Source organism: Nerophis ophidion, linkage group LG04, assembly GCF_033978795.1.
Source record: "Nerophis ophidion isolate RoL-2023_Sa linkage group LG04, RoL_Noph_v1.0, whole genome shotgun sequence".
Lineage (NCBI taxonomy): Eukaryota > Metazoa > Chordata > Actinopteri > Syngnathiformes > Syngnathidae > Nerophis > Nerophis ophidion.
This window is the reverse complement of record NC_084614.1, coordinates 15760258-15783612: the sequence shown is the minus strand read 5'-3', so window position 1 is coordinate 15783612 and position 23355 is coordinate 15760258. Positions and strand designations below refer to the sequence as shown.

Here is a 23355-nt window from a genome sequence, read left to right as displayed (position 1 = left end):
TTTAATACTATCAACATAGAACTGGACAATTTGTCAGCTTTACTGTATGCACACTACAAATACTTTGATCTTGCAAAATACGTCAATTCAAGCATTCAGTCTTTGTGTGTGTGTGTGTGTGTGTGTGTGTGTGTGTGTGTGTGTGTGTGTGTGTGTGTGTGTGTGTGTGTGTGTGTGTGTGTGTGTGCACTCGTGCGTGCGTGCTACCTCGATCTGGATGACGTGAGGCTTGGAAGTTATTTTGAGGGCGCATTGTGCACAGTTCAGCGCTGCAGATGTGGTTAGCGGCAGCGGGTGAGGTGTGGCGCTCTGGTCCTGGCCGGAGGCCACAGACAGCTTTGGGAATATGCTCGCTTGTTTCTGTTTCATCTTGAACTTTTCCTGCGGCGCACAAGCGAAAAACAACCTTTACCACAACTGCGACCAACTCGAAGACACAAAATACAGCGGAACCGCTTTAGGTCGACGGCTGACTCATGTTGACATAACCACAACTGAAACTAACAATTATTTCCACTTTTGACTGTGGTCAGACGCATAAGAATAATAGACTTGAGCGAGCTCTTTGTAGTATGACAAAGATACCAGGACTTGATGAGCTGCCGACCTAAACGGGTTCCACTGTATTTCCTTGCTTCTGCCATTGTGTTTCTGCTGGGACTACCTGAAACTCCATGACGCACGTAAGTGTGCAGAAGTTCCTGATGGTGTTATCGGACATGGCCAGGTGGTACGCCGGCACCGTGTGTTTGCCACAGTTGTCGCAGTTTAAGTGCGCACCTGGAGATGCAAGCGGGAAATGTAATACATTCATAATGCCTCCTGCAGGAAACTGAATTCGGCAATAGGATTATTCACGGAAAAATGAAGAAACATGCCCTATTTCCTCTATACCAACGATTCTCAAAATGTGGTACGTGTAATGTTAGTACAAGTGCAGGGGTCAGCAACATAAAATGTTAAAAGTGGCATATTGGACTAAAAATACAAAAAAAATATCTGTTTGGAGCCGCAAAATATGATATAATAATAAAAATATTATTAACACTATATTAGTCATCTTACTCTTGATTTTAATCCTATCGAATATTGTAATTTATATAAACCTTGTCAAATAATGTGTTTATCAGAAAGACAATTATTGGGTCAGACTGATTACAAAAATAAATACTAATTAAATATACAGCAAAACTGATGAAAAATATTTTTACATACAATTACCCAGTGCTAAAATAAATACATTCTAAATAAATTTATAATAAAAACAAATATATATTATATATATATATACATATATATATAATTTTCATTTGGTTTTAACATAAACTCTAAATAAAATTGAAATTCAAATACAGCTTCACCACTTTAGTCATAATTTTTGCGCCAAAGAAACTTCTCTGCAACAATAGCTCCAGGCTTCTTCTGTTTGAGATTGTCCTTACTGCCACAATTGGTGGAAAAGTGTATTACAACTGAGCGCCGATGCGGCCCATTGGGACCACCGCCGAGAAACAGATTTTGGCCTTGCTCTATGGTTAAGAAACACTGATCTTGTGTATATTTATAAAAAATATATTTGCAGCTGCATTTTAAATAAATAAATGGGTTGTACTTGTATAGCGCTTTTCTACCTTCAAGGTACTCAAAGCGCTTTGACACTACTTCCACATTTACCCATTCACACACACATTCACACACTGATGGATGGAGCTGCCATGCAAGGCGCTAACCAGCACCCATCAGGAGCAAGGGTGAAGTGTCTTGCTCAGGACACAACGGACGTGACGAGGTTGGTACTAGGTGGGAATTGAACCAGGGACGCTCGGGTTGCGCACGGCCACTCTCCCCACTGCGCCACGCCGTCCCTAAATATATTATTTAAATATATCTTTAAACTATGCAGAATATTGATAAACCTCGCAATACTGTATCATACTGTGACTCAAGTACTGTATTGTGAATATATTGATAATACCTAGCCTTGCCCCTAACAGTTATTAGACCCTTTTTAGATTCAGTTTTACGCATTATGATCATACTTGCCAACCTTGAGACCTCGAATTCGGGAGATTGGGGGGATAGGGGAGGTAGCGGGAGGGTGTATATTTTTCAGTATTTCTTTTTATATATATATATATATATATATATATATATATATATATATATATATATACATACAATGAATATATCCGTTCGGCCACCGTGTTCAATGGAGAAGTCTGATCTACAAAATTTGCAGGCAGCATACCCCTTCCCTTTCGAGCTGTCCTGGATGAACTGAAATTATTTTTCCCAATCATTTTGGAACTTGTAAGCGCATTTCTTGCTCATCGTCGCCATGTCTATTCTTCGTTCTTCTGCTTCGTCTCTGTTACGTTTTTTGGGACATTACTACTTGCCGTAGCTTTGAAGCAATGCATAATGGGAATCCGGATGTTGTGTGTCAGTGTATTAATGTGCCGGCTGGAATAAACACACGCCGAGAAATAGCTTTGTGCCTGCCTACTTTATGGGTTAGTGATAAACTTATGGCTAACGGAGACATATATAATAATCGCCTTTTCAGGTGAGAGAGGACGCTAAGGGCAGTGCCTTTAAGGCACGCCCCCATTATTGTTGTCTGGTTGGAAATCGGGAGAAATTTGGGAGTCTCCCGGGAAAATCGGGAGGGTTGGCAAGTATGATTATGATACAATCACATGGAAAAAATGTGCAGTTACACAACAACACGTCTTGTCAAGGCATCTTCCTGCTTGAAAATGTTGAGTGAATGGACTGGACATACAGAATGCTGCAGCACTCTTTTTTTTCCACCCGGCAGATAGTGGCATCAAACCACTCTCTATTTAAAGTTAGCATTAAAAAAATGCAGAGAAAAAACTAATCTGTGTGTTAGCTGGTTTCATATCAAACGGAGTCAAATGAATGTGTAAAAAAGGAGGAGGAGGCGACGCATACCTGAAGAGCTGACGCTCTGGACCATGAAGGCCATGACGCAGCTGCTGCTACAGAAGAGGCTCACAGAGTCGTCTGTGCTTTGGTTGTGGACCATGTCTGCGAGCAGCCGCGGAGAACGGCACATGGAGCACGGCAGCGTTATCTTGGTTTTCTTTTGGATGCAAAAAAAAAGAAAAAAAATGAGTTGCGATCGCAAAGAAGGACTTTAATCTGTTGTGATTTCTCTTCAGGCGTCCGTACGATTTTGTACTTGGTCAGACAGTCGATGTTACACAGCGTCTTGCTGCTGCCTTCCATTTTGAGCAGCAGCGGGCTGGTGTGGCAGAAGGTGCCGCAGTTTGCACAGCCCGCCATGGACAGGTGGTTGGTGGTGCGGAAGCGCTTGAAGCACGAGTCGCTGCACATCCTGTGGACGGTGCCGCTCAGGACCACCTCGTGTTTGCTCTGGTTTAAATGCAGAAGAAAAAAAGTGAGGACTACAAAAAGTGGTTACCGAGTGCCTTCACACTCGTCGTCCAAGACTCTCATCTGGACCAGATAGCGTTCACTGTGTTTTCATGTTGGGTTCAGTGGACTGCAGTCAAACTGGACCAGATGGATTTAAAAGTGAATACACAAAGTATTAGGAGTGTGCTGAGTTGATATCGATATCGGTCCCAGGGCTGGGCGATATATCGAAATACGTGATATATCGTGGGTTTGTCTCTGTGCGATGTGATATTCGAGTATACTTTCTCACGCAGTTTCTTTTAGCTGCGGGCATTACATTACAGGCTCTTCCCACTCCTTCCTGTCTCCTTCTCACAGACGAGCGCACCTTCTTACACACGTCACATGCGGTCACGTCATATGTCACATACGTATACGCCCTCGCGGAGCAGAGAGGTAGCAGCATGGCTAACGTTAGCTGTGATGCTAGCAGAGCCATGCGAGTGGTAATACGAGAGAAAGAAGGTGTTAATGAAGGAAGAATTAATTCCCAAGAAAAACCGCAGGGGGTCCATCGTCTGACGGTGGTTCGGTTTCAAGCGGGAAGATGTCGAATAGACAACTTTAATTTGTCAAGTGTGGGGCACAAGCGTTGCAACCAAAAGTAGCATTACTGCTAATATGTAGCATCATTTGAAAAGTCACATGCTAATAGCTGTTTAATAAATACAGTTTTGGTCAATTGACGTAGTTGTGATTTCCATCTCAGCATGAAAGTTTAAAATGAGCATATATTAATGCAGTATGAACAAGAATGTTTTAATGTAGACACATAGAATCATCATACTGCTGTGATTATATTTATCAAGTGTTAATTCAAGGCTAAGGCAAAAATATCGAGATATACATCGTGTATCGCGATATGGCCTAAAAATATCGAGATATTAAAAAAAGGCCATATTGCCCAGCCCAAAATGGTCCTATATCAGTAAAATAATATCGTATGATATCTGCTTGCATTTACATTTTCTGATATTAATGCCGATACATTTACTGGTGCAAAACAGGTCAACATCCAAATGTTCTCCAAGAAGCACACAAAGTTAACATATCCTTATATGTTTGTGTAGTCATTTATAAAAAGTAAACATGGTATGCTATAGGGCAGGGGTCGGGAACCTTTTTGGCTGAGAGAGCCATAAAAGCCAAATATTTTTTAAAGTATTTCCGTGAGAGCGATATCTTTTTTTTTTTTTTTTTAACACTGAATACAACGATATGAATGCATTTTTAAGAAAGACCAACATTTTAGAGTATAATAAGTCTCTTATTCTTTTTAATAACATTGTTATTCTGAGGCTAACCAAAAATAAATAAAATACTTCTTAACATTAATGCGACTTCTTGAACGGGTGCGGTAGGAACCGGATGGATGGATGAAAATGCATGAGAATGTTTTATATTTTGAACGTTATTTTTGACACTGTGATTACCAGGGGAATTATTCATTATTTATCGTGTTAGGCAATGTCAGCTAAGATTTATCTGAGAGCCAGGTGCAGTCATCAAAAGAGCCACATCTGGCTCTAGAGTCATAGGTTCCCTACCCCTGCTATAGGAGCTACACAAGAGCTAAGCACACAATACCATAAAAGCATACTAAGTAGAGACGTCCGATAATGTCTTTTTTGCCAATATCCGATATAGTAAACTCTTGATGTGATTCCCCCTGATATCGTACTGGATTAATATTGGTATCAGCCAACACTCAAGGCTCCAACATCCGTATGGTACAGGAAGAGAAAAAGCCTTATTAGAAGACCTCGAACAAGTATGCCCCGAGAGGCTGAAATAACACATTATTGTGCATGGGTGCAGTACTATGGTGGACTTACAATGCTGAATCTGGCGCACATGCTGCACGCCGTCTGGCCCGGCAGGCCTGCGGATCCCAGCAGCTTTGCTTTTGCGCTTCTTGTGGATCTCTTGCGGTTGAAGGCGTTCAAACACACCTGGGAGCAGAACCCCTTCATGACTCCGTCCGTGTCAGGCGACAGGATGATGTCCTGAGGCCGGGCTATCCTCCTGCCACAGACGAATGCTTAGGAAGGACCGACTTTGACACCAGAAGAAAAAGAGAGTGGAGCTCACTTTTGGCACAGGTGGCAGGTCTTGACAGTCTTGGTGGAGCTCAGCGATGCGGTCAGGCAGTTGGTGGAGCAGAAGAGGGCCGGCAAGCCTTTCCTCTGGTAGGCCGTCTGTCCTTTCAACAGCCCCAGCTTGCAGTGCGCGCAGGACATGTGCAAAGACGCCGAAGACGAGTGGTCTCGCTGCGTCGGGGCATTGGCGGGCGGAGTTACGGAGTACACCGCTCCGATCTGTAAGTCCTCCTCCTGTTAAAGACAGAATTAGAAATGGCGACGTGGCAAAAAATGTTTTATTGTTTAACTTTAACTGTGGTTAACCAGCTTTAAAGATATTTTCATTTTTTCATGACATTGTAACAGTCATATGTCTTCTTGGTGTATGAGCAACAAACATTATACAAATATATAATTTCCATCATTATTTTGCACAACTTTTGAGAGAAGAGTTAGACTTAGACAAACTTTAATGAACCACAGGGGAAATTGTTCCACACAGTAGCTCAATTATAATGATGGAAAGTGTAAGGATGGAAAGGATAAATAGACTAAATACAGCAACATAAAATATAACATATACACGTAATATTTACATATATGTACAGTAGGTTATATATACTATTATATTATGTCTATATCATATATCCAACATATAACAGTTACCATGTACAATATTACAGTATATGTGACAGCTGCAGCATAAAATAAAGAGTAAATCCAGCAGAAAATAGATATTAAAAACAAAGAGAAGTTGCTAACATAGAAGGTGTCAGGTAATAGACAGATATCATATATTGCTGTATGGCGAGTGATTACACAGCTGGATGGAGGGCGGAATGAAAAAGTTCTTGAATCGAACACTGTGGGACCGAATCTGATGGAGCCTGTTGGAGAATGAACTCCGCTCTCCGTCAATTGTCTGGTGAGAGGATCTCAAACGCTTATCATAAGGAAAAAAACTCCTTCTCCAGGCTTTGCTACACATCTTAAAATGCAGACGGGCGCACTGCTAACTGTCAGTCAGCTACAAATGTGAGTGCTGTAAGTTTGAACATGTTTTTTGTCAAATATATATATATATATATATATACATATATACACACACACACATATATATGTACATACACATATATATATAAACACACACACACATATATATGTACATATACATATATATGTACATATAGACATGTAATCGATAAACAAAACATGCATTCGATAATTTTTTTTTCTTCGTCATCGAAAGAAAGCAGAAGTCGCTAAGAAAGGTCGGTTGCATGAACAAAGGCACTCGCTCAGTGGGATGACACGCTAACAGCCAATCAGGTAACAGTATCAACTATCACGTTTGGTTTCACCATCTTGTTGTCTTGCGGTTGATTCTTTGCATGGAGTGAGAAGAGAAAGTTGAAATGAAGAAATTGGGGATAAAACCCAAAAAGTCACATCGACAGTGTGGCAGTTTTTTGGATTTTTTTTAAAAAACGGACCGTAGTCAGACCAATGTGGTCTGTAAATGATGCAAGGTGTTCGTTCCCTCCAAGTCCGGTAATACCACACCACCGTAGCCGCGCTCACTCTTTAGAGCACAGCTTTAACTTCCTAGCACTAAACTTGCAGATAATGGTTCTTTTCAGGTTTCTGTATGTTTACATTTTCACACTTCACACTATTTTCTTACACTTTTTGAAGCTTTTCTTACATATTCCCTATTTTTGCACCTTCATTTTAAGAGCTTATTGTTAAGTGTTTTTTTTGTTTTTTAGAACTTTGTTAACATTGATTGTTGTCCTTGACATGTCCTTTCCTTTCCTCCTTGATAGCTGAGGGGATTATAATCACAGGAAGGTTACATTTGAAATAACAATGTTTACATTGTCATTTTCAACAGCTCATAATAAATATAAATAATTATAGACCGATATAAAACACTTATATGCTTATACAGTTGTCAGCCACCTAACCTGGAATGACGTTAAAATGTAATGTTAGCATGTAGCTCACATAGCTATGCAAGTGTTGCTAACGCTTGTGTGCTCCTTGCCTACTCCTTAATGTTACCTTGTATGCGATATATGACATCTATCACGTCAAAAGTGGAACCAGTACGCAATAGTGGTTCTTAGAAACACATACTCTTGTCGCAGATAAACACAGCTTCAAAAAAAACATACACACACAAACACAACCGTACTTTTAAACTGTATAAATTTTGGCATGTCGACCAACTCATCAAATCCTTATCAAACATGTTATTTTAACTAAAAAGCTCTTGCCTATGTCGACGTCAACAAACACGACCACCGCTTTCGCCGACATAAAATGAAAATGAAAATGATCCGTTTATGTCGACAAGTGTTGTATTAGGGCTGGGCGATTAATCGATAAACTCGATATATCGCAGGTTTGTCTCTGCGCGATATAGAAAATGACTATATCGTGATATCCGAGTATACATCCTCACGCAGTTGTTTTTAGCTGCGGGTATTACACTTCAGGCTTTTGTCCCTCCTTCTCACAGAGACATAAAACAAGCGCACCTTCTTACATACGTCACATACGTACACGCCCTCGCGGAGCAGAGACGTCGCGGCATGGGTAACGTTAGCTGTGGTGCGAGTGGTAATACGAAAGAAAGAACGTGCGAATCTGGTAACAAATGAAGGAAGAATAATTCCAAAGAAAAACAGCAGGGGGTCCATCGTCTGGCGGTGGTTTGGCTTCAAGTGGGAAGATGTTGAACAGACAACCGTAATTTGTCAAGTGTGGGGCAAAAGCGTTGCTACAAAAAGTAGCATTACTGCTAATATGTATCATCATTTGAAAAATCACCCGCTGGAGAGTGAAGAGTGCTTGAAACTCTGCATGTCAACATCCCTGTTCGGTGCCACACCAACGAAATGCCGAGGCAACCATTTCCACATCTACACCGTATGAAAAAAATAGTCAACAACAGAAGGAGATAACGTCCGCAGGAACCTACCACATAGCGAAGGACATACACTATTTGATTTCCTATTATTCAGCTTGTTTTTATTTGACAGTTATTGAAATATCTTGTGTGACATCATGCACAGAAGGGCACTTTATTTGTTTTAAACTATTGTAGTGGCGTTCTGTACAAAAAGTGCACTTTAGTTTAGTGTTGTTTTGATATGTCATCTCAGTGACATCATGCACAAAAGTGCCCTCATAGCTTGTTTAAAAATGTCTCTGACAGTCTTGCACTTTCTGTTTTGGAAATGGCATGAATGTTTGTGCCACTGTTTAATAAATACAGTTTTGGTCAAATGACTTAGTTGTGATTTCCCTCTCTGCATGAAAGTTTAAAATGAGCATATTTTAATGCAGTATGACCAAGAATGTTTTCAAGTAGACACGTAGAATCATCATACTGCTGTGATTATATGCATCAAGTGTTCATTCAAGGCTAAGGCAAAACATCGAGATATATATCGTGTATCATGACATGGCCTAAAAATATCGAGATATTAAAAAAGGCCATATCGCCCAGCCCATTGATGTATTATTGTTAAATTCGTAAGGAGCAATATAACTTCTGTCTAATTACACAGCGTTAAAACGTGCACACCGTGACTTCCTGTCAGTGCACCGTATGCTTCAAAATAAAAGCATTGATGAGATGGGATTCTACCACCATTTTTAGACAAAGGGAACGATTTTTGCAGGTATTAAAGCTTTATTTTCGTGTTTGTGGTCCAAACAAACAACTCAATTAGCAACTCTGTTAGCTAGCACTATAAAGTATGCGGTGGGAAAAAGAAAAAAGAAATACGCACAAATGGAAAAAAACATGTCAACTAAAAAAAATTTCCTTACTTTAACATGTAAATGTGCACGCTATGATTTGTTCCATGATGTAAAAATAAAAACACAACCTACCTCAGTTATGCTGGGCTCGTCCTTCACAGTGGTCGAAGTGGAAACGAGCGCCAGGTCGTACTCCTCGTCGACGGGCTCGTCCTTGATTTGTACGGGAGGCGAGGGAGACGAAGTGCCCTGCGCCGAGACAGACAGTTGGACCACCTTCATCCCGTTGGTCATGTCGGGCGGTGACGAAGAGCCGCCTGCGGGAAAAGCAGATCCAGATCAACGGGCCCCAAAATATGGTACATGACTTAATGACATTCGATGCAAAAGCTTGAATCGCCATTTCTAATTAATAATCCCGTTTATTGTTTTTATTTGACTTAGGAAAAAATTTGACATGCTGAATTAGCGGAAATAGTGTTTCACATACATATATAACCGAAGTGTGCAAAGTATGTAAAAACATAGGAAAAAGGAGGGAAAATATTTAATGTAATGTAAATGTATTACACAATTTGAAAGTCTAGATATGTGAAGGACATTTTGATGTTTTTATTTTGTAAGAAAAAAAAAAAAAGTTAGACATCACATATCAAAACTTTGTGTTATAAGTAGGGGTGTAACGGTACACAAACATTTCGGTTCGGTACGTTCCTCGGTTTAGAGGTCACGGTTCAGTTTATTTTTGGTACAGTAAGAAAACAACAAAATATAATTTTTTGGGGTTATTTACCAAATTTGCAAAATCTTCCACCAAAAATATTTTTCTTAGTGGAATATTTGATGTAAAGTAATCGGAACTTTGGATAGGTCAATAATTCATAATAACATTGATTTTGACTTAATGTTATGTTTTCAGCAATGACAGTTTGAAAAAAATAAATAAAACAGCTCTGTTTTATTAGTCAACATTGCAACTTTTTCTAAATTACATTTAACCTTTAAGCTTTTTTATATCACTTTTGTTATGTTTTTGTTTATTATAATGGTATTTTTAGAATGTGCTGTGGGCCTTTAAAACATTAGCTGTGGGCTGCAAATGGCCTGTGGGGAACACTTTTGACACCCCTGCTGTAGATAATAAAAAATGTAATCTGATAAATCAATGGATAAAAAGCAGACGCATGCGCGTTTATCATAACTCTCTCGCTCGCTCTGTCTCTCACTCATAAATGTTGCTGCGCACACAATTTGTTTTGTTTTCAACCCCTTCTTAACCCTTAACGTACATTGAAAATACACGCAACCCTAACTCAAAATGCCGGACATTTGAGGCATTTAAGAAACTCCGCCCGGACAGCCCCGCAATAGAAGACATATCCGGTGAAAAGAGGACGTATGGTCAGTCTATCGTAGCTCAGTCGTTGCTAGCATGCCGTGTGTTGTGCCTCGCTGTGCATTGTTTACACAACGTGCGGTACGCTACTTAATATGTTCGTGTGGAAACTCGTTCGGTACACCTCCGAACCGAACCGAAACCCCCGTACCGAAACGTTTCAATACAAATACACATACTGTTACACCCCTAGTTATAAGTGACACATTTTTTTGTTAATAGTTGGTAGAATCAAAATGTTAGCTTTTTCTCATTACATTATGACTTCATGCTCTTTTTTTGTTACATTTTCACGGTTTTTGTCCGACGATATTTTGCGGCCCTACAAAAACGGAGCTTTGGTCGGCAAAAGGCCCTCTTCTGGTCACAATGTGGACACCCCTGTAATAACTACACTTTGTCACTTAAACACAAAGCGGACACTGAGTTTTGTCTTTAAATCTTTGTAATCTGTCTGGTTTTTCAGCATTTTTCTCTTACAAAGTAATAAATATCAAAATGGCCCGCGCATACTTTGACTTTTCGTTTGGTGAAAAAAGTTTGGATGCCCCTGATGCCAGCTTAGCAAATTTGTCGCTACAATTATCAAATAGGTGGGCGACAAAACAATATTAAAATACATAGATAGACATGTAATCGTAACAATAAAAAATGCGCATAAAAAAAAATCAACAATTCTGAATTAGTAATTCCGTTTTTGGTTGAATTATGAAAAAATTACACATGCTGACAGCAAAGTTTTGTTGGCCTGCGACATGTAAAAAAAACAACAACCATAAAAAGTAAATATTTCAGAAAAAATAGCACAAAGATGTAATGTACTGAGTAAAAAGCCTCAAATTTAATAAACAATTTAAAAGTCTAGATATGTGAAGGACATTTTGATATGTTTCTGTTTAGTAATAAAAAATGTTACAGACTTAGTGGCAGCTTAGTGCCAGCTTTGTGTTATAAGTGACAAATGTTATCGTTAATAGTTGGAAGTATAAAAATATTTACCTTTTCTCATTACATTATGACTTTATGCTCTTTTTTGTTACATTTTCACTGTTGTATTTGTCCAAAAATAGTTTGCGGGCCTACAAAAATTGAGATTTAGTCGGCAAATGGCTTTCTGGTCACATTTTAAACACCCCTGTAATAACTAGTGACAGTACACTTTGTCACTTAAACGCAAAGCTGACACCAAGTTTTGTCTTTAAATCTAAGTAATATGTCGGTTTTTCAGCAATTTTTTTCTTCCAAAGTAATAAATATCAAAATGGCTCCTGTATACTTGGACTTTTCGCTATGCAGGCCCTTGGTGAAAAAAGTGTGGATACTCCTGATGCCAACTTAGCTCGTCCCCACCAAAACTGGTGGAAATAATTAATATTATTATTATAATTATTTGTTGGACAATTATCATCGAAGTCATGGTGTAACTATGTACTGATGGTATTTGCGACCATGTTTTAACAAATGTATTCTGTTGGAGGACAGGCATTTTTCTTCTCACCCCATCTGAGAGGAGATGTGCTCACTTCCCTCCAACCCTTCCCCCGTGCATTCCTGAGCTAAGATAAGAGCTTGGGGGTCTTTGTTTTTTGGCGCCTCTATTATTGATTGATTGATTGAAACTTTTAGTAGTAGACTGCGCAGTAAAGTACATATCCTGTACAATTGAACACTAAATGGTAACACCCGAATAAGTTTTTCAACTTGTTTAAGTCGGGGTCCACGTTAATCAATTCATGGTATTATTAGTCCCTTTTCCACCGCAGGAACTTTCCCAATTATGTGGGTAAATAAAGTTCCCATTGTGTTTCCACCAAAAACTACCTGGGTAGATTTAGTTCTTCGGGAACATTTCAGGGCTCCTGCCTGCTAGGTGGGACTTTAAGAAGTTTCTCAGAACATTTTTGAGGGGCGGGTTTTGCCGTCCAACAATGATTGGCTGAACACAGTTGGGGGCGTTCCTAAAACGTATTTTTCAAACACACGACTACCATCAGAATATGTGCGGCGACTTGCTTATCTCTTATTTTTTGTCTATTTTTATTACAACAAACTTGAAAATGGACAGAAAGAAGAACGAAAGGAACTTTAGACTTGCAGGAACTTTTGAGGAGCATCTTTGTGCTGAAGAACGCTTATCAGTGGAACTATATTGCAGTGTTTTTACTCAGCTGTAGTCTAAGATTTAATGCAGTTTCCATCCATCCTTTTTCTACCACTTGTCGCTTTTGGGATCGCGGGGGGATGCTGGAGCCTATCTCGGCTGCATTATTGTTGTTTATTCATTTTTACAGACTTCATTTTGATACGTGAAGCTACTTATAAAAGTATGTACAGAGGAGTGTGAAGCCGGACTCGAAGCAACGACCTCAGCTACTTACTACTCGGACTTTGTTGGTTAAATGTGAAAAAACAGGGACAGTACACGAGTGGAACAACAGTAAATAATAGGGGTGTGGGAAAAAATCGATTCGAATACGAATCGCGATTGTCACGTTGTGCGATTCAGAATCGATTCTCATTTTTAAAAAAAAATCTTTTTTTTTTTTTTTTTTTTTATTAATCCAACAAAACAATACACAGCAATACCATAACAATGCAATCCAATTCCAAAACCAAACCTGACCCAGCAACACTCAGAACTGCAATAAACAGAGCAATTGAGAGGAGACACAAACACGACACAGAACAAACCAAAAGTAGTGAAACAAAAATTAATATTATCAACAACGGTATCAATATTAGTTATAATTTCAGCATAGCAGTGATTAAAAATACCTCATTGACATTATCATTAGACATTTATGAAAAAAAAAAAGAACAATAGTGTCACAGTGGCTTACACTTGCATCGCATCTCATAAGCTTGACAACACACTGTGTCCAATATTTTCACAAAGATAAAATAAGTCATATTTTTGGTTCATTTAATAGTTAAAACAAATTTACATTATTGCAATCAGTTGATAAAACATTGTCCTTTATAATTATAAAAGCTTTAAAAAAAAATCTACTACTCTGCTAGCATGTCAGCAGACTGGGGTAGATCCTGCTGAAATCCTATGTATTGAATGAATACAGAATTGTTTTGATTCGGAAAAATATCGTTTTTGAATCGAGAATCGCTTTGAATCGAAAAAATAATAATAATAATAATCGATATATAATCGAATCGCGACCCCAAGAATCGATATTGAATCGAATCGTGGGACACCCAAAGATTTGCAGCCCTAGTAAATAACATCAAATACTAACTATTTACTTTACTACATGATGTAAAATTAGTCAGTGACAATTCATTTGTGTGGTTATTAGCCTCAACCAGAGTGAACAGAATGCTAATGCTAACAAGCTGACGCTAAAGCCGATGTGTTTGTGTTGTCTGCATGAGATAAACACTGACATTTATTATTTATATATTGTTATTTACAGATAACACTGACATTTATTAGTTATATATTGTTATTTACATATAAACACTGACATTTATCATTTATAGAGTGTTATTTACAGATGAAATGAACCAAAAGGTATATTGCCTGACCCTCATTAATTTGTCATATACCGAGAGTACGACTTTCTGACTTACATTGCGGACAAAGGCCTGACTTTTTGTGAACAATTAGGTATACTTTATTTTATTTTTTTAAATCGCATGCTTTTTGTGTGTATATATATATATATATATATATATATATATATATATATATATATATATATATATATATATATATACACACACACTGTATTAGTATAGAAATATAGAAAACCACTCCTCCATACGTCATCAGCCTGATTTGTATAAACTACCCTGAACTGTCAAATGCGGTGGAAACACAAACCACACACTTCTACAGGAATTACAGATTACGAGAACCAAAAGTGGTAGACACTGTCTGCAGACAGCCTGAAGTTTAAAACAGCAAAAGTAAGTAAAGGGTGAATAAACGGTCAAATAAAGTAAAGGGTTGAAAGGTCAATGGAAGTCAAAACAAGGTTAAAAAAAGTTACGGTAAATTAAGGTAATCAAAAGGTAAAACAAGTTGAAAAGATAGTAAAAGAATGTAAAGGGTAAATAGAAGATAAAATACAGTGAATATAAGGTAAAGTGTATGTAAAAGGTGAAAAAGTTACAAAGGAAGGCAAACAAAAAGTAAATGAAGGTTTAAGAAGTTAAATAAAAGGTAAATACAATGTAAAAGAAGGTTAGAAAGGTAAAAAAAAAAGTATGGTAAAAGGAAAAAAACGGTAAAAGAAAGTTTAAAAAAAAGATAAAAAGACGAATAGAAGAAGATAAATAAAAGCTACAAAATAAATAGATGGTGAATTAAGTTTAAAATAAGGTAAAGGAAAGATAAAAGATGGTAAAAGAAGCTAAATAGAAGTAAAAGTAATAAAAGGGTAAAAGAATGTCAAAAATGATTTAAGAAAAAAGGTAAATAGAATCTAGAAGATAAATAGAAAATAATTTAAAGGTAAAATGTGAAAAAGAAAAAAAGAAGATTAAAAAGTTAAATAGAAAGTACAGTAAATAAAAGGTAAAATAAGGTAATTAGAAGGTAAATAAAAAGGTAAAATAAGCAATTAGAAGGTTAAAAAGGGTAAATAAGGTGTATAAATGGTAAAATAAGGTAAATAAAGGGTAAAAGAAGGTAACAATGTAAAAGACGGGGAAAAAAGGTAAGAGGAAAAAAACATAAAGGTAAAAAAAAAAAAGTAAATAGTAGGCCAAAAAAGATCAACACAAAGGAAATATCAAGTAAAAGGAAATAAAAAAAGCCAAAAGAGGATATAGGGAAAATAAATGAAAGTTAAAATAAGACAAACAGAATGTAAAAAAAATGTAAATAGGTCAAATAAAGTAATTTGAAGGTAATGAAGATTATAAAGTATAAAAATCTTTGTCTAATTCAACTTTTTCCCCTCAAATAGGCATTGAGGCTACAAAGTGTGTTTGACCTGATTAATCAAACAACTAATCGATATATTGCTCGATTACTAAAATAATCGATAGCTCCAACTTTAAAGAACTCACAAAAAAGAAGGAACAACACATTTTTGTGTCCCATAGCGTTCATTACAATTACAATTACACACAAAGTATCATGGCCAATTATGCATATGAGCCACAAATAGATTAATGACTGTGGGACAGGATGAAAATAGCAGACTTTAGCTGTGTTGTCCCTCACCTGTGTCGGCTGTGTCTATGGTCGGCGGAACGGCGTCCTCAGGCACTTTCTCGTCCGTCGACTGCTTGTCTTCTGCCGTCGACTGCTTGTTTTCTGCCGCCGCCGCTTTAACATCGGCGTCCACCTTGGTGTTTTGGTCTACTGCACAAGACACGAGGGAATGATACTTCCAGACAAACAAGACCCAACAAGAGAAGGACGCTAACGTGCATACATTACCTGCGCGGCAAGCAGACGGCGAGCTGCTGCCATCATTCTCCGTCACGTCCTGCTCATCTTTCTCCATCTGGGCTTCCTGTTCCTGCTCATCCACAGTACCGATGTCCATCATCTCGTCGAGATCGTTCTGTGTCCCCGTGGAACATTTCCCTTGACCCTCCTCCTCTTTGTCATGGACGTCCTCCTCCGCCTCAGCCATCGCCTCCGCCTCAGCCACCGCCTCAAGCTCAGGCTCCGCCTCGGCCTCCATCTCAGGCTCCACCTCAGGCTCCGCCTCGGCCTCCGCCTCGGCCTCCGCCTCGGCCTCCGCCTCAGGCTCCGCCTCGGCCTCAGGTTCCGCCTCGGCCTCAGGTTCCGCCTCGGCCTCAGGTTCCGCCTCGGCCTCCGCCTCAGGTTCCGCCTCGGCCTCCGCCTCAGGTTCCGCCTCGGCCTCCGCCTCAGGTTCTGCCTCGGCCTCCGCCTCGGCCTCAGTTTCCGCCTCCTCATCCTCCTCCTCTGGGTCCTGTGTGGCGCTCATGTCCATCTCCTCTTCCTCGCCGTCTGCCTCGGCCAGACATCCGTCCTCAGTTGTCTCGCCACCCGTTAGGTCGGAGGGCCCGGTCTCCGCTCCCGGGTGGGGCGGGGAAATATTTAAAGGTTCCCAACGGCATGGCACCAGCTGCAGGTCGGCTGCCTGATGTTTCAAAGTGTTGCCTTCCATTTCATTTGGAGCAGAAGCTCCTGGATCTCCAACATTTACTGGAGCTTCACCGTCAGTTTCCTGCCCACAAACAGGAAACAAAGAGTGACATCCTGAGGGGTCATAAAACAAACCAACCACAGTTATTTAAATATTATAATGCAGTGATTCTGAAACTGTGGTATGTGTAACACTAATTTAGACCTGGGCAAATTAAGAAACAGGGGCCGCTTTTCAATCTATCCCGCCGGACATTCCCACATTATTTTTTTAGATTATTAAGATGGATACCACCCGAACACCTCCCTAAGGATGTGTTTCGGGCACGTCCGACCGGTAGGGGGCCACGGGAAGACTATGTCGATGTCTCCCGGCTGGCCTAGGAACGCCTCGGGATCCCCCGGGAGAATCTGGACGAAATGCCTGGGGAGAGGGAAGTCTGGGCTTCCCTGCTTAGGCCACTGCCCCCGCGACTCGACCTCGGATAAGTGGAAGAAAATGGACGGATGGAAGAGGGAAACTCTAGCTGCCATTATGATGTGCAGTGATGTTTTCAAATGACCACAAGTCTTGAACTATACAAAGTATTTCAATGGTTAAAATCTGTGCTTTGCATGATATACAAGTTACTATAGTCATTTAGTTAATTACTATGGTAAACTAATTAGTTACTATGGTAATCTAATTAGTTACAGCGGCTCAAGCAGTGTGGGGGGGGAGCGTTTCCACAGCGGCCAGCCTGAAATGCGGGTGTCAGGGACAGACGCAGAAGGAGATTTTTACAACAAAGTTCTAAAGCTTAGTGATATCAGATTATAGGTGTTTGTTTGTCTTCACCGTTCCTGTTCATATTTCGCAGTTTGTTGCGTTTCGCTTGATTGTAAAATGTGTAGCTCGAGTGGGTGTGTGACATTCATAGGTTGTAAATATTCAGTGTTTTATCGTTCATAGTTAATATTGTAAATCCCACATTCTTTATTTTCATGTACATTCTGGGGGTCTCATTCAGTTAAAAACATTTTAATTCCATTCCGTTTTTTAAGACGGTCTGTCATAAACTTTTTAGCATTCAATCAGAAAATATTGTGAGGTTTTGACTTAGTGTTCCTAAAAATAGATATACCCCAGACACATTTCGGGAGAACATCCGCACCGTAACACAACCAAAAAAAATACTTAGAAACCCTTGCAGCACTAACTCTTCCGGGACGCTACAATATACACCCCCCGCTACCCCGCACCTCAACCCCGCCCACCTCAACCTGATCATGCTCTCTCAGAAAGAGCATGCCCCAAATTCAAAGCTGCCGTTTCGGGGCATGTTAAAAAAAGAATAATGCGCTTTGTGACTTCAATAATAAATATGGCAGTGCCATGTTGGCAATTTTTTCCATAACTTGAGTTGATTTATTTTGGAAAACCTTGTTACATCGTTTAATGCATCCAGCGGGGCATCACAACAAAATTAGGCATAAGAATGTGTTATTTCCACGACTGTATATATCGGTTGATATCGGTATCGATAATTAAGAATTGGACAACAGCGGAATATCGGCAAAAAAGCCATTGTCGGACATCTCTACTGTGTGTATGTATGTATGTATATATATATATATATATATATATATATCTTGACTGGATTATCCAGAGAATAGTGCTCGATACCGTGGTAGAGCGCAATATGTAGGTGTGGGAAAAATCACAAGACTACTTCGTCTCTACAGAAGTGTTTCATGAGGGGTTCCCTCAATCATCAGGAGATTTTAATGGAAGCATTCACGTACAATGGTTTATATTGGACACAGAGTGGGTGGGTACAGGCAGGCGTAGGGGCATGGTGATTGGCTCATGTGTTACCTAGGAGGTGTTTCCCTCTGTGGCGGCATGTTGAAATGATTTCACTGCGCTTGTTAAGGGATGAAAGATCTGGATGATATATAATAAACAGTTTCTCTTTTAAGCATAGGTTGCATCTTTTATTACCACTGTTGTAAGGTGTGCTGGATGCAAGAATTTGCCATGTTATTGAATATTCAACATTATTGTCTTTGAGGTTCCAAATGTGTTTGCTGAGTTCTGTAGAATTCCGCAAAGTCTGGTTTCTAAAGGAGGCGTTGTGATTATTCCATCTTGTTTTGAACGCTCCTTCGGTTAATCCTACGTACGTGTCGGATGTGTTAATGTCCTTGCGTGTTACCTTTGCTTGGTAAACGACTGATGTCTGTAAGCACCCTCCGTTGAGAGGGCAATCAGGTTTCTTGCGACAGTTGTACCCACATATATATATATATATATATATATATATATGTATATATATATATATATATATGTATATGTATATTACCCGAATGCAACTGGGATAGCTGTAGAAAATGGATGGATGGATATATGTATATTCATTTGTAACATATCACTTAATTGTGTTTTCATGTAAAATACCCTCATTTTTTCTGATACAGAAAAGGGTTCAGCTGTAGACCTTATTATCAGCTGGGCCCAAGGTGGCCTACATCAAATCATGGCACCTTCTACATTCCTGTTGTGACTACCAAGAGAGTAAACATTGGGGAACCGTAGCCACCCTGCTAACCTAAACAATCTCATTCCTATTCTCTCCAAATCAAAGGCCAACATCGAAGCCTGCCAATAACACCATCAGGATGGGTCTGCTCAATGTCAAGTCTCTGAATAACAACAATAATAATAGCAGGTGGACCCCGCCTTCCGCCCGATTGTAGCTGAGATAGGCTCCAGCACCCCCCGCGACCCCGAAGGGAATAAGCGGTAGGAAATGGATGGATGTTTGTATAATGTTTGGTGTTTCGGATCATTTCTGTGGCGTCTTTCTTCTTATCGGCCACCGTAAAAATAAAAAAATAAAAAATCAATGAAGATGCCTCGGTGATGGTTGCACGTGATTATATCGAAATATAATGGAAATAGTCAAGTTAATACCGATTTAGCTCGGCTCCATTTAGAGCAGGGGTCACCAACGCGGTGCCCGCGGGCACCAGGTAGCCTGTAAGGACCAGATGAGTAGCCCGCTGGCCTGTTCTAAAAATAGCTCAAATAGCAGCACTTACCAGTGAGCTACCTCTATTTTTTAAATGTTATTTATTTACTAGCAAGCTGGTCTCGCTTTGCCGGACATTTTTAATTCTATGAGAGACAAAACTCAAATAGAATTTGAAAATCCAAGAAAATAATTTAAAGACTTGGTCTTCACTTGTTTAAATAAATTCATTTATTTTTTTACTTTGCTTCTTATAACTTTCAGAAAGACAATTTTAGAGAAAAAATACAACCTTAAAAATGATTTTAGTATTTTTAAACACATATACCTTTTTACCTTTTAAATTCCTTCCTCTTCTTTGCTGACAATTTAAATCAATGTTCAAGTATTTTATTTTTTATTGTAAAGAATAATAAATACATTTTAATTTAATTCTTCATTTTAGCTTCTGTTTTTTGGATGAAGAATATTTGTTAAATATTTCTCCAAACTTATTATGATTAAAATTCAAAAAAAATATTTTGGCAAATTTAGAAAATTTGTAGAATCAAATTTAAATTTTATTTCAAAGTCTTTTGAATTTCTTTTAAAATGTTTGTTCTGCAAAATCTCGAAGAAATAATGATTTCTCCCTGTTAGAAATATAGCTTGGTCCAATTTGTTATATATTCTAACAAAGTGGATATTGGATTTTAACCTATTTAAAACATGTCATCAAATTCAAAAATTGATCTTAATCAGGAAAAATAACTAATGGTGTTCCATAAATTCTTTTTTTAAATTTTATCAAAAAGATTTGAATTAGCAAGTTTTTCCCTTCATTTTTTTCGGTTGAATTTTAACATTTTAAAGAGTCGAAATTGAAGATAAACTCTGTTTCAAAATTTTATTTTCATTTTTTTCCTGTTTTCTCCTTTTTTAAACCGTTAAATTAAGTGTTTTTTTTCATCACTTATTCTCTCTGAAAAACCTTCCGTAAAAGAAAAAAAAATGTACGACGGAATGACAGACAGAAATACCCATTTTTTATATATATATAGATTTATTTATTAAAGGTTAATTAGAGCAAATTGGCTATTTCTGACCATTTATTTGGGACTCTCGTTACTATATTGGATCCACTTTGGACTTGATTCTCACGGTTACGTTAGATCAGGGGTCACAGACCTTTTTGAAACCAAGGGCTACTTCTTGGGTACTGATTAATGCGAAGGGCTGCCAGTTTGATACACACTTAAAAAAATTGCCAGAAATAGCCAATTTGCACACATGCGGTCCTCTCCAAGGTTTCTCATTGTCATCACTGTCGACGTCCCACTGGAGTTAGTTTTTCCTTGCCCTTATGTGGGCCCTACCAAGGATGTCGTAGTGGTTTTTGCAGCCCTTTGAGACACTTGTGATTTGGGCGATATAAATAAACATTGATCGATTGATATTTAAGTGTGTATCAACCTGGTAGCCCTTCGCATTAATCAGTACCCAAAATTGGTACTGATTGGTTTTAAAAAAGGTTGGTGATCCCTTATTTAGAGCCACCCAAACATTAAGAACCTCCACGGGTGTTTACTTTATTCTTTTCTTTTCCGCTATCATGACTATAAAGTCCAGACTGGACGGCGGGCTGAGCACATGCTAAGCTAACGTTAGCATGGAGGCACGCTAGCTCGTTAGCTACATTAGCTACAGTGACTTTAACACGCGTGGACGCCCACGCAGGGTGATGACCAAAAAAAAACACAAGGTCGACAAAAGAGTAGTTTAGGGGAGAGGAGAAAAGCGCGCTTGCGGGCGAGCTGCATTTTTCGGAGGCGAAACGTGAGGATTCATTACCGCAACTTGCACTTCATTGGCGGCCGGATGTTGATGCCCGTCGCCAGTTTCCATGGCCGCCGTGTTCGCTCCCAGTCCTCGAGGCTTGGAATTGGGCAAAGAAATGCGACTTTTAGTGCATTTAGTGGAGTCTGCAGCGCGACGGCGACGGCAGATTTCACCCCCGATGGAGCATTCTAGCCGACCAATGTTGCGAGATTGAGGGGCATCGTCTTCTTCGTTTGTTTACTTTTGGGTGACGAAAAACCCGCGCCTGGGTCGTGTTTCCCCCTAGCGGATGTTCCCAAACACTGCTCTCAACCACAAGCGCTATTTGTCCATCCATCCATCCATCCATTTTCTACCGCTTATTCCTTTTGGTGTCACAGGGGACACTGGTGCCTATCTCAGCTACAACCGGACGGAAGGCGGCGTACACCCTGGACAAGTCGCCACCTCATCGCAGGGCCAACACAGATAGACAGATAACATTCACACACTAAGAACCATTTAGTGTTGCCAATCCACCTATCCCCAGGTCCATATTTTTGGAAGTGGGAGGAAGCTGGAGTGTATTTATGCAGGGGTTTTCACGGTGGCAGAGGGGTTAGTGCGTCTGCCTCACAATACGAAGGTCCTGAGTAGTCCTGGGTTCAATTCCGGGCTCGGGATCTTTCTGTGTGGAGTTTACATGTCCTCCCCATGACCGCGTGGTTTCCCTCCGGGTACTCCGGCTTCCTCCCACCTCCAAACGTCTATCTGCGTTGGCCCTGCGATGAGGTGGCGACTTGTCCAGGGTGTACGCTGGAATGGAGGGATGGATGCTATTTAAAGAAGGCAGAACGAAACGTGAAAGCTAAATTTTATCGACAAGTTGACAAATACATAAAAGCCTCTCCGCGCCAAACAAACAGGTCTTGAACACAAACAACGATCCGGATCATTCCCAAAATGTAATCGCTTCTTCCTTATCTAATTTCTGACATTTCTTGGAAGGTAAATAAATACAAATCCGCCCATGACTTTTTGGGCAGCCCCAAAAAAAAAAAGCGACATCTCTGTGGGTGGAGGTGGACAACTATGAGTGGCCGTTAGGGACATTATTCAGAATTACTTCTTCCAAACCCCGTTTCCATATGAGTTGGGAAATTGTGTTAGATGTAAATATAAACGGAATACAATGATTTGCAAATCCTTTTCAACCCATATTCAGTTGAATATGCTACAAAGACAACATATTTGATGTTCAAACTCATAAACTTTTTTTTTTTTTTTTTTAGCAAATAATAATTACCGAATTTCATTGAATTGCCGCCGGGGCGCTAATTAATTTAAAACTTCTTCTCACTCCTGCACTTAACAAAGGCATGGGGTAAAAGTAAGCATGCGCTAATTATTTTAAAACCTCTTCTCACTCCGGCACTAACCAAAGGCATGCAGTAAAAATTTGAGTGTGATGTAAGGATACCATTATGAAAAGCACATTTAATTAAAAAAAAAACATTGTGGTCTTACCTTCACTTATAAATATAGTCCATGCCAGCTCCTTCTGATCAAAAGCTTCGATAACTTGTTTATAGAAGTCTTCCTTATATTTCTTCAGTTTTAAAAGTCTCTCTTTCTCGATGGAGATCTTCCTTTATTACCTCCTCCAGCACATATGTCGTCACTCATTTCACTTCTTCTGCAGCTGAGTAGTCGCAAGAAGGATCACTAGCGCCCTCTACCACCAGGAGGCGGGAGTCATTT

At 39.4% G+C, this 23355-nt stretch overlaps 1 protein-coding gene across 3 annotated transcripts in view; it reads right to left on the bottom strand.

Moving 5' to 3' along the window:
- zmym4.1 (zinc finger MYM-type containing 4, tandem duplicate 1) overlaps positions 1–21875 on the bottom strand; it is a 40292-nt gene extending 18417 nt beyond the window's left edge. The window contains exons 1-10 of one of the 3 annotated variants that reach the window (XM_061897223.1): positions 21628–21875; positions 16106–16865; positions 15887–16027; positions 9435–9619; positions 5539–5780; positions 5283–5472; positions 3199–3402; positions 2959–3109; positions 665–780; positions 208–381 (exon numbers count right to left, since the gene is read on the bottom strand). In XM_061897223.1, coding sequence (XP_061753207.1) covers positions 208–381; positions 665–780; positions 2959–3109; positions 3199–3402; positions 5283–5472; positions 5539–5780; positions 9435–9619; positions 15887–16027; positions 16106–16865; positions 21628–21681 — 2217 coding nt within the window. In that variant the 5' untranslated portion in view covers positions 21682–21875. The remainder of the gene's footprint in view (positions 1–207; positions 382–664; positions 781–2958; positions 3110–3198; positions 3403–5282; positions 5473–5538; positions 5781–9434; positions 9620–15886; positions 16028–16105; positions 16866–21627) is intronic. The other 2 variants (XM_061897224.1, XM_061897225.1) reach the window with 2 other exon arrangements.
- Between the last annotated feature and the right edge of the window lie 1480 nt (positions 21876–23355).